At 46.0% G+C, this 15,396-nt stretch overlaps 1 protein-coding gene across 4 annotated transcripts in view; it reads left to right on the top strand.

Annotated features, from left to right (window-relative positions):
- The window catches only part of CSNK1A1 (casein kinase 1 alpha 1), a 32,318-nt gene extending 22,032 nt beyond the window's left edge, over window positions 1-10,286 (top strand). For 2 of the 4 annotated variants that reach the window (XM_009091541.4, XM_009091543.4), the window contains 5 exons: window positions 291-369; window positions 1,361-1,435; window positions 2,733-2,839; window positions 3,690-3,838; window positions 8,764-10,286. In XM_009091541.4, coding sequence (XP_009089789.1) covers window positions 291-369; window positions 1,361-1,435; window positions 2,733-2,839; window positions 3,690-3,838; window positions 8,764-8,771 — 418 coding nt within the window. In that variant the 3' untranslated portion in view covers window positions 8,772-10,286. Of the gene's footprint in view, window positions 1-290; window positions 370-1,360; window positions 1,436-2,732; window positions 2,840-3,689; window positions 3,844-8,763 lie in introns of those variants that run through there. The other 2 variants (XM_018915601.3, XM_009091542.4) reach the window with 2 other exon arrangements.
- The last annotated feature ends 5,110 nt before the right edge of the window (window positions 10,287-15,396 follow it).

The following is a 15,396-nucleotide window of genomic DNA, read 5'->3' as shown; positions in this document are numbered from 1 at the left end:
ATTTCATGGTTGGTGGTTTTTTGGTTTTTTGGTTATTTTTTTGTTTGGTTTTTTTTTTCCCATTTTCCAAAATTTTTAATTTTTGTTACCCAAATCAGTGTGACTGCAGGTGGCAGCTTAGAACACACAATACCTACAGAATATTCCTTGCTTAAGAAATTAATAGGATCTCTTCCTATCTTAGGGTTTATTCCTGAATTATTTTTTAATTTAAAATTTTAAATGCTAGCACTGTGGAATAAAGTAAGAAATGGCAGAATTTGTAATTCCTTGTGTTTTTCCTCCTGCAGTCGTCGGGATGACATGGAGTCTCTAGGCTATGTATTGATGTACTTTAACAGAACCAGTCTGCCTTGGCAAGGATTAAAGGTAGGTTATGATGCTTTTTTTTTCCCTCCCCCACCCTTTTAATATTTTTTTTCATGTTTGGGTAGCATGCTTCTGCCTGCCAGGTGGGTTTATATAATGTTTAGCCTCAGTTGTACAAAGCAGCTTTTCCCAAAGCTTGATATTTATAGACTGTGGATTCTGCCTCTTATGCAGCAGGCAAAATGTGCATTGTTGGACTGTCTTAAAATTTATGCTAAACAATAGCTGACATCATCTTTGCCAGTTATTGTCCTGTTGCAGGCTGAGGCCCCCTTGGGAAATAAAAAATAACATTGTTAGTGGCTTTTTGAATTGCTGGAGAGAGCATGGAAATAATCTCTTGCCTGGCAAGTTCAGCCTCAGTGGTGTCTTCAGTCCAGGTTATGGCACAGCTGAATAATTATTAACTGCAGCAGGCTTGTTCAGGATTTCCATGTATGGGAGCCAGCTACAAACGTGGCAGACATTTCTTATTTCACTTATTTCTACTCCAGTGATTGGTTTTCATGTTTTAATTGTTTTTCTTTCTTCGTGTGAGAGTTGTGTAATTCCAATGGTGTTGCAGCTGCACAGTTTCTAAAAAGGCAGCGGCTTGTGGGCCACTGGAACTCCTCAGCTGCAAATGAATGTAAAGGCTGCTGAAGCACCAGGCAGCCCTGAATGGGGCACTGAGTGGGAATTAATACAACTTTGGCAAATGTAGCTGCAAGTCTGGTGTGGTTAATGGACAAAAGCAGCAGCTAGAACTACACGAGCTGTGCCATGTGATGGAAGCATTAGACTGCGACAAATGGTATTAAACTGTGGCCAAATCTTAATACCAGATTGACCTTCATTCTCTTTGCAATAAGTGTGTGGGACTTGGAGATTTCACATAAAATACTTATGGTTGACCAAAGGATTTTTGTCATTTTTTTTTTTTTTTTGCTGCTGTCCTTGTTAATCCAGTGTTGCACAATATCTCTTATATTGTGACCTACATGTTCCACAGGCTGCAACAAAGAAGCAAAAGTATGAAAAGATTAGTGAAAAGAAAATGTCCACTCCTGTTGAGGTTTTGTGTAAGGTAAGTGTTTCCAAATGATGTCATACTGTGAAATGAAAATTCTTTTTTTGTTTGGTTTGTTGTTTGTTGTTTTTTTCCCCTAAACTTGAGCCAACATATTAAATAGCCTCACATGGCATTTGCTGCTGAATAATACTACTTTGGCAGGCACTGGGTGCCTTGTGTTTGGCCACCCAGCGACACTGGGAATGTGTGTTCAGGGCAGCATTTGCTGCTGCTCCTTGGCAAAGTTCATGCCACCATCATTCAGGTTTTGCTGACTGTTGGCTGTGCAAGCTCCCAGCTCTCTTAGGTGAGGCTTGTTCAGTTACAGTGCAGGTTTGACATCAGAAGTAAATAAGTAACCAAGGTGGAGCTGTCTGGCTCGCCCACATCCACTTTGTGCCTCTCCAGGAGGGTTCATATTGTCTGCCCTTACTCAAGGAGTGGCTGTAGTGGAATTGGGTGCAAGTGATCTTTGTTTTTCCAAGGTTTTCCTTTGAGTCTTTAGATTCCTCTTGCACTATGGCATCTGAGTGCTTCTTAACCAAGATCCTTGAGAACACAGCAGGGTTTGTGCCTCTCAGACAGCAGCACCAAGGATTGCACTTTCTAGTCCTGCACATCTCTATCCCCAGAGTCTGACAGCATCTCCCAAGAAGGGACCTTACAAATAACCCCGTTCCAACCCCCTGCTGGGGACAGGGACACCCTCCACTAGTCCAGGTTGTTCAGAGCTCCATCCAGTGTGGCCTTGAACTTCCAGGGATGTTACACCCTGTGATTTTTTACAGCACCGTTCTGTGTGCTATTGCCTATTACAGGCAGGCTTTAATACAACATTAAATGTTTAAAAATGTAAAGCAGAAATTCTTTGACAGAGGTTTTCATAATTTAAGTTTTCACACTTAATGCTTGTTAACTGACCTTGTCTCTACTATGTTCAAGCAGATTATCAAGGAAACAAGAGTGAATCTCTCACCAGATAATTATCATTCTTTTAGAGAGTTGATAAGAACAAGGTTTAATTAGGATGAACAGTGTGCTTTATAAATAAGTTAAATGTTGAAGGTTCTGGTAGCAGAGAGCTTAGGATTGCAAACCACCCATGAGGTAACAGTTGTGGGGCAGGAATGTGTACCTGAGCAAGTCCACATGCTGAACTACAGAACACATTAACAACTAAGGGCAAAGTGGAATTAATTCATGCATCTTCAACCAGTTTTCCTCTGCTGTTAGAGACAGATGTACATCTTTTTGCCTTTGGTAGGAGGTTTTTGCTACGAGCCATGGCTTGATTAACACTGTTGATTTACAGGGGTTCCCTGCAGAATTTGCCATGTACCTGAACTACTGTCGTGGCCTGCGCTTTGAAGAGGCACCAGATTACATGTACCTGAGGCAATTATTCCGTATTCTTTTCAGGTCAGTCTCCAAGTGGAAAAGTACAGAAACTTCTCAGGGATCCAGTTGGGAACTGCTCTGTGGGACTGGTACTGCAGAGAGCAGCTCCTGTGTGTGTGGTGTAGGGAGTTCTGGGGCTCCCTTTCATTTCAGGGCTTCAAAAGCTGTTTAAAGGACCTGAAAATTACTGTTCAATGTTAAACATAAAGGGAAAAGATTCTCTTGTTTTTGCATTATGTGATGTGACCACAGGGTTGAGCCCATGCTTCAGGTTCTGTTGCAACTACCATCAAGAAACTGACCCCTTGGTAGAAGTCTTTGAAGCTTTTTATGTTTTGAAATTGGTGCTGGGCCCAGCAGTGGTTCCCAGGAGAGAGATGTCAGTGGAGGAGAATAGTGCTGCTTCATTGAGCTCGTTAGAGCAACTGGAACATAAACTCCACCTTGTGCTGTGAACAGCATCTGTCAAAAGAAGGGCTGGTACTGATCTCTCGAGTCTCCCCCCGGGTTTCTGGAATCCAAAGAATTCCTATTCAATGATGTACAATACTGCAGTCTTTCCTTGAAATTATATCTATATTTAAAAAAAAAAAAAAGCTCAGAAGCTCAGTGCAGACGGTGAGTGAGCTGGGCTGGGAGGAAGTGCTGCTTCCACAAGTGCAGACCTTTGTGTAAGCAATGAGTAAATGCTGCTGGCTGGCATTTGGGCTTGCTGCAAGAATCCCTTTAAGTTAGTAATACTTAGCATTTCTATACCATTCATAATCTCTAAAGCAGCTTAGAGAAGGAGCTATCCCCTAGTTGTGGGATTTCAGGCAGGGCTTGGTGTTTGCTCAGATGTGTTACAGCAGAGCATTTCCCTCTCTTGCAGGACCTTGAACCACCAGTATGACTACACATTCGACTGGACAATGTTAAAGCAGAAAGCAGCACAGCAGGCAGCCTCTTCCAGTGGGCAGGGGCAGCAGGCCCAAACCCCCACAGGCAAGCAAACTGACAAATCCAAGAGTAACATGAAAGGTTAGTAGCCAAGAACCAAGTGACGTTACAGGAAAAACAAAAATTCCACGAATTTGGACAACGGCGGCAATTCCAAGTGTTAGATCAAGGAGGTGGTTTAAAAACTACATTTGGCTCTTAAATTCAAAAGCAAAACCAAAAGACGTCCTTGGAGAATTTGACTACTAACTTTATACCAAAATGTCCTTGTTATTCATATCATTTCTTCTGGGGATGTTGGGTCATTTTTAACCACTGCATCTTTTGCTCCCGCATTAACCACTTTCCAAAACAAGAAACTGACTTGGTGTTGGGAATGTGACATTTTTATTTATTTTGATTTATATATATACATATATATGCCCTTATATATGTATAAATATATAATGCAATCCAAAATCCTAGACCTAACACTTTTTAAGGGATAATTCTCATTGACTAGGCAAGGATCTAGAGACTTTGGGTTCTGCTCTGTGGCAGCTGGTACAGTGCTGTGGGTTTGCTTCTGTTCTGTATGCCTCAAACACTGGGAAGAGAAAATTGTGACTGCTCTGGCTTCCTGCAGTGGGTTTACATTGAGAGATTTGGTCCAGAGTTCAAGGAAGGGACCAGTGAGCTCAAAAAGCCTTGTCTAAATCAGGCAGTAACCCCAAACTGCTGTGGATCACCAACTCACAATTTTCTGACGTATCTGGGTGCTCTGGGGTGGGGCTTCAGGTTTCCTGATGATTTTTTGATGTTTCTAGGTTATGGTTTCAAAGGGAAATGTTGTGACATGTTCAAATGTAATTGTGTAATAACTGAAAACTGAGTTCTGAGAAGACACATGAATTTTTTTCCCACATGGTCTAGAAGCTTTTAAAATTTTTTTTTTCTTTGTCTTGTGATGCAAATGTGCTGGTGTGAGTCTGGTAAGTCACTAGGATGAAACTGCCACATCTGTGAGCCAGTCATGCCATGAAACCAATTCCTGCAGCTGGGCTGTGGATAAAATTGAAACTAATGAGATTGTGTGACTGAGAATAGAGAAGTGAGGTTTAAATTCTGTACTGAGGCATTGCTGCTCTTCAGTACCTCTTGTCTGTCATTTTTATATGGATAAAATTACATACTTGCTAACATGACAATCCTGGAAATCAAAGAAATGCAGAAGTGTTTACAATAAACTTAAACATTGTTCTTCACATAGTGTGGGAGCATTCAAACCTTACCAGGTGTCTTTAGTCAAAATAGCTATCAAAAAACCACATTTTGTTCAGAATAAATGAAGTATTAAAACACCTGCTGCTTTTCCCAAGATTGAAGTGGTTCTTGAAAAAAAAAATAAAATTCAGAGATGCCATTAAGTGTCAGATTTTTGGCATAGAGTGCCTGGATCTGACAGGCTGGAAACCAGTTCCTGCAGCTGCAGCACCAGTAGCAGACTGGGTGATTAAGCACCTGGGCTTGGATTGCTTCCTGAAATAGAGAAACTTTGACTGAAGTTCAGAACCCAGCCCAAACTGGGGTGTGGAGGGGTTGGCTGTTCCAGCAGGAGAAGATAATTTGAGCAGAAATGCACATTCCTCACAACAGCTCATGCCCAAAGTGAGGGCTTTGCAGGAGGTGGTGATCTGTAAGTGGAACCTGCCCTGAAAATCAGGTTGTGAGCTGGTGAAACAGTCTGGCTGAAGTGTTCTGAGGTTTAACGTGCTGCTCTCCTGCCTCAGACAGTCTCTGCCAGAGCTGTGTGTGAAGAAAGGAAAGGTCATTAAAGTGATTATCTGCCTGCACCTTGAAGTGCTGCTTCAGTGCCAGAGAGCAGAGCTGAGCTCACTGCCAGGGGTGAGCAGGGGAGCTTTGCCATGGAGCCTCAGACCATTTCTATTCATGATTTACCTTCCTTAGCACACTGTCCCTTGGGAGACAGCCCTTGCTTCAGCTGAGATGAAATTCCTGGGGTTTCAGCACAATTTCATTGGGGGTTTTGGGGAATGACTCTCCCCTCCCCATCACCAAGAAAGGCTTGTGACCTTTGGGTTGATCAAGCTGTGATGTCAGCAGAGCATTAAAGCAGTGCTTGGCAAACATCTGGAGACTTCAGAGGCTTCATCTCTTCAGCAAAGTAAAGATTTCCAGAGTCCTAAAATCCTACATGTCTTTTTGTGGGGAATTCTGCCTATTAATGAAGATTTTTTTGAACCCAGCTAAGCTGAAGGAGGAGGCAGTGTGGCTTGGATGCTCTGTCACACTGGAGAGGATGAAATGCTGGTTATTTTTTCTGGAGTTCAGTTAAATTCTTTTGTAGTTGCTGTAGCAAAGCCTGTGTAGAAGTGGCTCAAAAGGCTTCCTGGTATCAAATGTTACCTCTCTGGTAACCCTATCCACTGAACAGGAGTCCTGCAAATAGCAGTGTACAGGTGCAGTTATTTGTAAAGTGCTGTTGAAGATTTGCATCTGGTCAGGATGGGCCAGGGAAGCACAGATTCAGATTGTTTGTCCAGTGTGCTCATTTACAGATATTCCTGATTTCCTTAACTCAGATCCATGTTAAATCATCAATGAATCCTAGAGTTTATCCAGGCTAAATACTCTGCTTGATTCTAGAATAACCTGTTCTGTCCATGGCCTTTTTTTCTCTTCAGTTTTTTTTTTCCCTGCCCTTCTCTGGAACTGTGTTCAGTGTCTTTTGTAACAGCCAGATCAGCTGGTCTGGAACTTGGAGAGGTGAACTGTTCCAGCAGACAGAGCTCTGCTGACTCGGGGAAGTTGGGCTGCCTCTCTTTTGCCAGAGCAGCAGTTGTTCAGGTGTGATTTGTAACTGTGCTTACTCTCAGCTTCCCTCAGTCATAAAAGTGACTCAGGCAGTCAATCTGCAGGATAAAGTCTACCAGGTTCGTTTGGGAGAGGTGCTTTTAACTCCTGGCAGTGGAGATTCTGCCAGGCTATCAGCAGGTCCATTAATATTTGCTGGGTGCCTGTGGTGGTGGCAGGATTGCTCAGAACAGACTGAGACTTCTCTGCTTCAGAATTAGAATTATTGACTCCTGAATCCTTCTCACTTGCTTGTCTGGAGAAATGGAGAGTACACAAAGTCTGAGCATTTCACACTGAGGAGGTTTTAGGGAATTACACTGCAGTAATTGCTGCTCCCCTGTCAATCACATCTTCAGCCATGATAATAATAAAGCAATTTGAGGATCCCTCATGTAGCACAGAGATTTTCAGAGGTTTGGGTAACACCTCAGAGGGACAAGGAGTGATGATTTGGCCCTGTTTGGAGTGAGGAGCTGTGGAAGAGATGCCACCATGGACTCTCCAGCACGTTCCTCATGCCAGCAGTGCTCTGTGTGCTCTGAGTATCTCCATCTCACCTGACAGCTGTGGTTGGGCTGTGTCTTTACAGGACTTGGAAGGGACATTTTGAGTTGAGTCCAGCTCCCTGTTGCTCTCTGTAGCTGGACATTCTCCTGCCCATATTACCTTGGGTTTGAGGAGTTATAAGAGCAGCAGATCATTTGGTAGAGTGTCCTTTGTCCTCAGGTTCAGGCTCCCATTTCTTGTGAAATACTCAGGCTTCTGAAGCAATCAGTTGATCTATTTCTTTCCACACTCTCCTTTGTTGACTTTGTTTTGGCTCCTTTGATGGAGAAAGTGGTTCAAAAGATGAATCAGTGTTCTCTGCTGAACACACTAAATGGAAAAACAACATAATTTTTGTGTACATCAAGTAGGGATTAGGGAACTCAGGAGTTCCTGGGCTTTCTGTGGGAACTTGCACTCAAGTGGGAATGACTGTCTTGATTCTGGTGCATGATTTTTTTTTTTAAATGACCAGTGCTGGATAAAGAGAATTGTCTCTCAGTGCATCAACACTACGTTTGAAAGAAGTTATTGAACCTCTTTAAATGACCTGTAGCCAGTTCTGGAAGAGTTCAAGCCATTTTCTGGGTGCTCTCCAGATACATTTTGGACAGAATGTCAGACTAGTAAGACTTGTTTGCACTTGCTTCTCTCTGGATGACAGCACAAGCTATAGCTGAGCTCAGCTCTGTCTGTATTTCACTGAGAAGAGATTTCTGTTGCAAAAGCTCGGAGCTGTTGCTGTGATGAACTCACCCATGGGCAGAACCGTCCTGTCTGGAGAGCAGCCAGAACGGAAACTCGCTTGGCAAGGCCATCTTTGGTTGAGGCTGCTGTCCCCTGTGTGAAGCACAGCCCTGCCACCTGAGTCACCAGAGAGGAGCACGGAGGGAGGACTGGCTTAGCCTGCAGTAACTGGTTCTTGGAGATCTCTGAGTGTTCCTGTACTCTCCCTATCCCCCAATGTCATTTGGAATTCTGAACATTAAAAGAATTGCTGTGTGTGCACCACCTCCCCTGTCATGTGAGTCAGCACCTGTCCTTCCAAAGGCTGAGGTGTGCTGCTTGCCCAGTGGGTGTCCCAGGTGCTGCCTTGTTGTGGGTGCCCAGAGCGTGCTGCTGTGGCTTTGTGGTGACAGCAGTTACTGTAAGGTGAGTGATCCCCTGCCTGGCCGTGTGACACTGCGGTTCTGGAGAGCGCCCTGCAGTCAGATGACAGCTTGACATTCAGGGATATAAACATGAGCCACTGCAGACGAGTAGAAAACAATCCTATGAAATTACATCCTGTTTCCTAGTGGCAATAACACAGCTTGTTTTCAAACTGCTGGGCTGAATTCCTGCTGGAGGAATGTGGCATCCAGCTGGTGCATTCAGCCTGTGTCCCAGTGCAGCAGGAGGTGTGAGTGAGAGGTGTGTGAGCTCCAGAGCTGTGGCAAGTGCTGGTTACCTTTGGAAATGGACGCCAGGAACTCTGCAATTCCCAGATGGAGCAGCATTTTCCCCTTTGAATGACCATAACTGCTGTTTTATTTTCCTCCTGTGAATGCTGTTGCTCGTTTCCATCCCGTATCAGTAAGTTTGCCCTTGTGTTTATCTTGCAGGTTTCTGAGCGTGACGAGGATGGGACGAAGCAGAGCAGATCGGAGCAGGACTTGTCACTCCCCAAATCCTAGAAATTTTAGTTGATACACTTGCCAGTGGCTGTGGGCAACCATTTCCTTGGTGTAAAGAACTTAATATCAGTATAAACTGGCTCTGGGCAGTGTCAGTGATGCTGCACTTTGAGTTGTAGCAGCTGTAATTGTGAATATTACTGAGATAGTGAAACATGGTGTCCAGTTTTCTATTGCATTTTTTTCAAGTGGAAAAGTTAACTAATGGTTGACACACAAGTGGAGAAAATTGTGCATATGCCAATTTTTGTTACCTTTTTACTTTGAACTACACTGCTTATGAGATCTCATTGTTTTGGAAGAATGGCATGAACAGTCTTCGGCAACAGTTGTGATAATTGTAAATGCTCACAATTGTGCACTCTTTTCTGGTTATTCCTCCCTGGGTTTTGAAAGTTGTACACTTAAAACATTCTTAAAGTTGTTGGCTTCTATGTGCAACATACCAAGCCAGCTGACATGGTAGTAACCAAAGATTCCAGTTTTTAAGCATATGAAAGACTCTGCCTGCTTACCTGTGCTAGAAATAACAGCATCTAAAGTGAAGACTTAAGAGAAACTTAGCGACTACTAGATAATCTTTAGGACTCTGCATTAACTCTATAATGTTCTTGGTATAAAAGGAAAAACAGCATATTTGTCACGAAATTTAGTTAACATCTTACAACTGAACCTGTATGTAAGTTGCTTAGATAAATGTAATCACTGTAAACATCTATATGATCTGGGATTTTGTTTTTATTTTGAAGCGGGAGCTTTTTTGTTTACAAGTTCATTAAAAACTAAAAACTGTTTCTGTAAGGAAATGAGATTTTTTTAATTTGCCTTGTTAATTCAGTTTAAGAAATTTACATTACCCTGTTTTTAAACCAAGTTTAAGGCCATTTGTTAAGCAAAAGAAGTCATATTTCTTTCTAAATCATTTTAGATTTAGTGTTGTAACTCTTCCTCATTTTGTTTTTAAATAAATTTTGTATTTTTTCCTTGAGGGGGAAGGGGCAGTCTTGCATTTTTATAACCTGTTGTTTGAGACCAGCCCTCCATAATAAGATTGGAATTTTTAAAAATGAAATGGCATCTTTTGCAGACCCAGGATTGGCAGCCTCCGAGCATTGCCATGTCCTGCCTCGGCTGGACTGACTTATGATTGCTGCTTTGGAGACAAAAATTGGAATGGTTTGAAAAAATTTGGATGGTTTGAAACCAAGGCATTTTCTTTCAAGTACTTGTGAAGTGGATATGACCAGATTTCCTCTTGTTCTTGGGGGCAGCCTCGCACCATGCAGAGTTCACATTGGTTACTGCCCCAGGCTGTCTTCCTTCTCACTCCTATTCTAGCCCAGCTGAAAGAAAGAAATACTTTTATTGCTGGTAATTCTTTAACAGTGTAATTTATTCCTTTATAGCATGTCAGAATAAATTAAAAAAAAATGTCTGAAAATGCTGCCAGATGCCTATTGTGTAAATGTTGTCTGTATGTTTGCTTTTTAGACAGTTTTCATGCATGGAGCAGAGTTCCTGCTCACAGTTCATCTTTTTTACTGTTGGAAAAGATCTTTCTTTCCTTTTGAAAACCATTTCTTCAGGATCATAAGACACTGTGCACACCTGGAATGGTGATGATGTGGATCAAGGCTCCCCTGTACTCTGTCCAAGAAGGATCTGCCCTGAGATGTTAAACTTTGGGTGGAGAACACTGTGTGCTAATAATAATAAATAATAAACGCTGGGATAGATAATCTGGGAGGCAGGGAGGCTGCTGGGCTTCAGAGATAGCAGAGCACACAGCAGGCTCTGCTGCCTGCCAGGTGCAGGAGGAAATGGAGCTCATTCTCCTGGCCAGGATGGTTTTCCAGACTCCTGAGTCTTGCCCCATCCAAATAAGGATGGTTTTCAAGCAGTGCCTCCTATGAAAACCAGTTTGTTTGTAAGAACTGGTATCTAGAGCACTGTGAGATGTCCTTATCCATGATTTCTGCTGTCTAGGCAACGTGTCTGACAACACACATTGGCAGGAGGGGAAGAAGCATCAATGAAATGCCTTCTTGGCAGCTGTCCTTGGAGAGGCTGCTCGGAATTGTTGTGGCATCGCTTTTCATGCTCTGACATGAGATACTTGCTGAAAAGTTGGAGAAAATAATTTGGTTTCAGGAGAATAAATTATTTTCTTTGTCCGTTAAATTTGCTCGTGACTTTGAGGGGGGTTTGGAAACAGAGCTGCTCTTGATGAACTCTGCAAGGGAGAGTAAATACATTTAGGGTGTCAAAATGCAGTGGTTTGTAGTTTGTAGCAAGTGCTGTGGAGGAGCCTGGAGCTCAGTCAGCCTCGCAGATGTGTGGGAACAGAATTTGTTTCTGCACAGCAGCGTGGGCTGAGTGTTTTGCATCAACAGCCCATGCCAGATGTGCTGGCCAGGGCATGAGATGCCCCCCTTCTTCAAAAAGGCACCCAACACCCCTTGGCTGTGTGCTCTCCTTGGTTTGTAACAGAGACTTCAGCCTGAAGGATTAAAACTCTGGATCCTGACTTCAGCTTGCACCTCTGCAAAGGTTTTGAGTGGAGAGAGATTCACCTGCCAAGCCCAAACTTCTGCAAGCAGCCCCAGGCCCTCGACAAGGAGTCATCGTTCGGACAAGAGGCTGTGAAGCTCAAGATCTGCAACCTCGTGCTCCCTGGAAAGTGCCAGAATTCGGGTAATGGCATTAGGCTGTGACAACAGCTCCTTAGTCACCTCACTAAGCTGCGTCCAGGGTTCCAAAGCAATTTATTAACCTCCTTAGAACGACTCTGAGAGGCTTCCTAAGGCCACCTTCCAAAGGGTTGCTTAATTGGGAGCACGGAGTGCTCATGTGCAGAGTACTGCTTCATTATTTTTAACCTATTTAAGCCATTCCTTGTTAGAAGCAGTTGAGAGCCTTTTTCTCTTCTCCTGTAAAGGCTCTGAAGTGAGACAGCTCTGGCTCCCAATTCCTGCCAGCGTCACTCCTTGGCTGCTCCTCTGTGTGGTGTTGGTAACAAGTGACAAACACAACCCCTGGCTGTGTTAAAAACACTCGATGTGTCTGCTGGGTCTGGAGCCTGTCCAGCATGTGCCACACTTTTTATTTATTTTTATTTTTCTCCCTGATTTCTGTGTCTCTGGGGGTTGTTTTTCAAGCTCAAGCGTTGGCCTTGCTGATGCAGTGTTGTGCCTGTTCTCTCTTGGCTTTTCCAGGTATTTTTTGTTGGGAACCTGTCCCTGCTTTGTGCTGGGGTTTTCCTGGACTGAGGTGCTTCAGCCCAGCCCCACTGCCCCACCAGGAGTTTGGCCTGGCTGCCTCCCTGCAGTCTCTCCTCCCATGTGGAATTTTTCTGCCATCCCAAGTTGACTTTTTGCACGAGGCTTTAATTTCTCTTGACAGCGTTCTCCAATTTAGAAGATTTGTTGCTTAGCCAGCTCCATCAGCCCCATCTGCTCCTGCCTTAATTGCAGTGAAATCATCATGATTTCATATCAGCTTGATGTCATAGCACACGTTGGTGAGCAGCAGGCTGCAGGCAGGAGGGAAGTGGGCAGGGAGGAAGAGTTGCCTGCCCCTGCACCGACCTCTGCAAGGGTGACACAGAGGAAGTGCCCTCCCTCCTAATAGGTCCCGAGTGGAAGGACTGTGTCCCTGGCTGTTGTCATGTGGAAATGGCTCTTTAATGTGATCCTTGTTAGCCAGGGCTCAGCAGGAACGGGGGAGGGTGGGAGGAATCGAGACTGCCTCGTGCTGGGGCACAGCAGCTCTAATGAACCCTTCCCAACACACCCAGCTCTGTCCCTCTCTCCAAACTCACCACAGTGAGCTCAGCTGCTCACTGAGCTCTGCAAAGCTCGGTACTAAAGGTGTAAAATCCATTCCTCTGAGATGCTAATGTGACTTTTTACTTGATTTGAGATGTTCTTTGATGTGACTGTGGGTAGTGCTGGGTTTTGGTAGCTGGAAATCCAGAGGAGCCAGGAAATATTCTCACAGCAGACTCGAGTTGTTTGGGTTTGCAAGTATTTTGTGTTCATAAATTACTGAAGGTTGATGTAGCTCCTTTCTCAGGGGTTTTGGTATCAGGGACTGCCCCTGGAAGTACCTGAGCCCTGAGCCCTCCCCATTCTGCCTTGTGTTCCCGTTGATAATGTGGGTTGGTTTTTGTAAACACAGCTGATTAGCTGCATTTCTTTCCCCTTCTGAGCTTGTAGTTTGGCATGGATGTGCCTGGCTGGAGGAGAAGCTCTTCCAGAGCTGTGTGTGCACCTCTCCTGTCCCAGGAGCTCCAAGGCTCTGCTGCTCCCTGTCCCCACCCCTGGAATGCCACCGAGCCTTGAGCTGATTTGCAGGTGGCAGACTTTGAACTTCTTTTGAATGGAAGCAATTGGAGCTGCTGGGGAGCCCTTGAAGGAGTGAGCATGTTGTCCTACAGGGTGGACTGGCTTGGGAGCTTCCCTGCTGCTCTGAGTGTGCGTGATAAATCCAGGCCTTCGCTTTACAGCCCTGTAAATGCCCAGGGCAGGAGCCTGACTTGGCAAAATCCTGTGCCTGGCAAGGTGGGGCAGGAATTTGTGTGACAGCTTAGTGGGACTTCATGAGCCACGAGAGCAGGGGCACGAGGAGCAGATTCTCCTGTCCCTTCTTCATAGCTCAGGTGAGTCCCTCGTGTTCTGCGGCCAGAGCAGTGCCCTGGGACTTGTCCAAATGAGACCATTGTGTGTTTAACTGGGAACCTCCAGGGCTGGGCCCTGGGCAGAGCCTGCCCTGGTGTGTCTGTTCTCCTGAGCTGCTGCACTTCCTTCTCCTGGGGTTTAACTGCTGCTCAGCACTGTGGATGAATTAAAGACTCTTGAGCTCATCTCTGGTGACTGCAGGGATTTCACAAATCCAAGTGGGCACAGTGGGGGCCAGGACCAGCCTGGGGCTGGCAGCTGCCTCTGGTGTTGAGCAGCCAGACCAAGCTGGGTGGCCTCTGCTGATGGCATCTGCCACATCCTCATCTGCTGGGAGCCCAGCTGGGGCACAGAGGAGCAGGGATTGTTTTCCTGCCTTGGCAGCTACAGGCAGGCAGTGGGGGAGGAGAGCAGAGAGGTAATGCCAGAAACTGGTGCAAGTCCTTTGAGCTGAGAAAAATCACTTAGGCAGCAAATAGAATCATTCTCATGTGCCGACAGCTTCCCCCAGGCACAGCCCTGCCTCGTGCTGAGCTCTGGCTTCCTCCTCCTCCTCCTCCTCCTCCACTCAGGCTGGAGTTGGGCCAGGACTGTTTGTGCCACTGGGTTGGGGTCAGCCGGAGGGGCAGAGCCTGTGAGCAGCACCAGGAGGGTGGGCACGGTGGGTGGGGGGGTGTTAATGCCCCTTCAGGGCTGGCATTCGTGGTGCCACCAGAGCCTTGGGAAGCTCCTGCTCCATGGAACAGCAGAGCCAGAAATCCCTGCTGACACACCCTGGGAGCGCCTGCCTTCCTTCCCAGGCCCTGTTTCTTTGGGGAGGAAAGGTGAGGAACAGGCTGTGGCCATTCCTCCCCGGGCTGCCCAGGAAGTGTTTGCTGCTGTTTTTATTGGATGGCTCTGTGCTGTTTGTCCTGGGGGGCTGGGGGGGTTTGCCAACCCTGCCAGAGCTGCATCCCTGGGAAGATGGAGCTGTGCTGGGGCTGTGCTGACGCTGTTCCCAGCCGGCCTGAAGCTGCTCACAAATCCCATAAACTGATTATGGGTGTTAAGTCCCTGCTCAGTGACCTTTCTCCCTCTCACTGACAGCTTTTAACATGGTGCCCCTCCCCGAGGTGCTGGCAGGGGGTTCAGGGACAGCAAGGTGGGTATGAGGCTGCCTCGCGTGCCAGCCCTGCCAACTGTGCCAGCTGTGCAGCACCTCCCAGGAGATGCAGCTTGATGCTGATGGGAAGTGATTTGTTTTTGCTTCCCAACATGCAAACAGCTCCTGGGGTCCGAGCTGGCTCTGCTCAGCCTTCCCCAGTGAAAAGCTGCTGGTGGGGGCTGCCAGCCAGCTGTGCCCCCTGCTGTGGTGGCTCCCAAAATCCCAGCTCCTGGCAGGGCAGGGCAGGGCAGGGCAGGGCAGGGCAGGGCAGGCAGGATCCCGTGGTGCCTCTGAGGGATGGGATGATGGCCCTGGGCAGACTGGCTCAGCTGTGGCTGGCGGCTCTGCCTGGGCTGGCTGCTCCCAGGAGGAGCTGATCCCGTGTGCCAGGGAGCACCCGGGCATCCCTGAGGCACAGGGTGTGTGTCCATGTGTGTTCACATGTGTTTCCATGTATTTCCATGAGTGTCCCTGTGTATTTCCGTGTATTTCCATCTGTGTCCGTGTATTTCCATGTATTTCCCTGTGTTTCCCTGTGTTTCCCTGTGTTTATGGCATTCCCTGCATTTCCCTGCGTGTCCATGTGTGTTTCCCTGTGTATCCATTTGTGTGTCCATGTGTGTCCCTGTATTTCCATGTATTTCCATGTGTGTCCCTGTGTTTTCATGTGTATTTCCATGTATTTCCATGTGTATTTCCCTGTGTGTCCATGTGTGTTTCCCTGTGTGTCCCTGTATT

The sequence above is a fragment of the Serinus canaria genome, chromosome 13 (genome assembly GCF_022539315.1).
Source record: "Serinus canaria isolate serCan28SL12 chromosome 13, serCan2020, whole genome shotgun sequence".
Lineage (NCBI taxonomy): Eukaryota > Metazoa > Chordata > Aves > Passeriformes > Fringillidae > Serinus > Serinus canaria.
The sequence above is the reverse complement of the archived record's forward strand: the minus strand, read 5'-3'. Positions and strand labels throughout refer to the sequence as shown.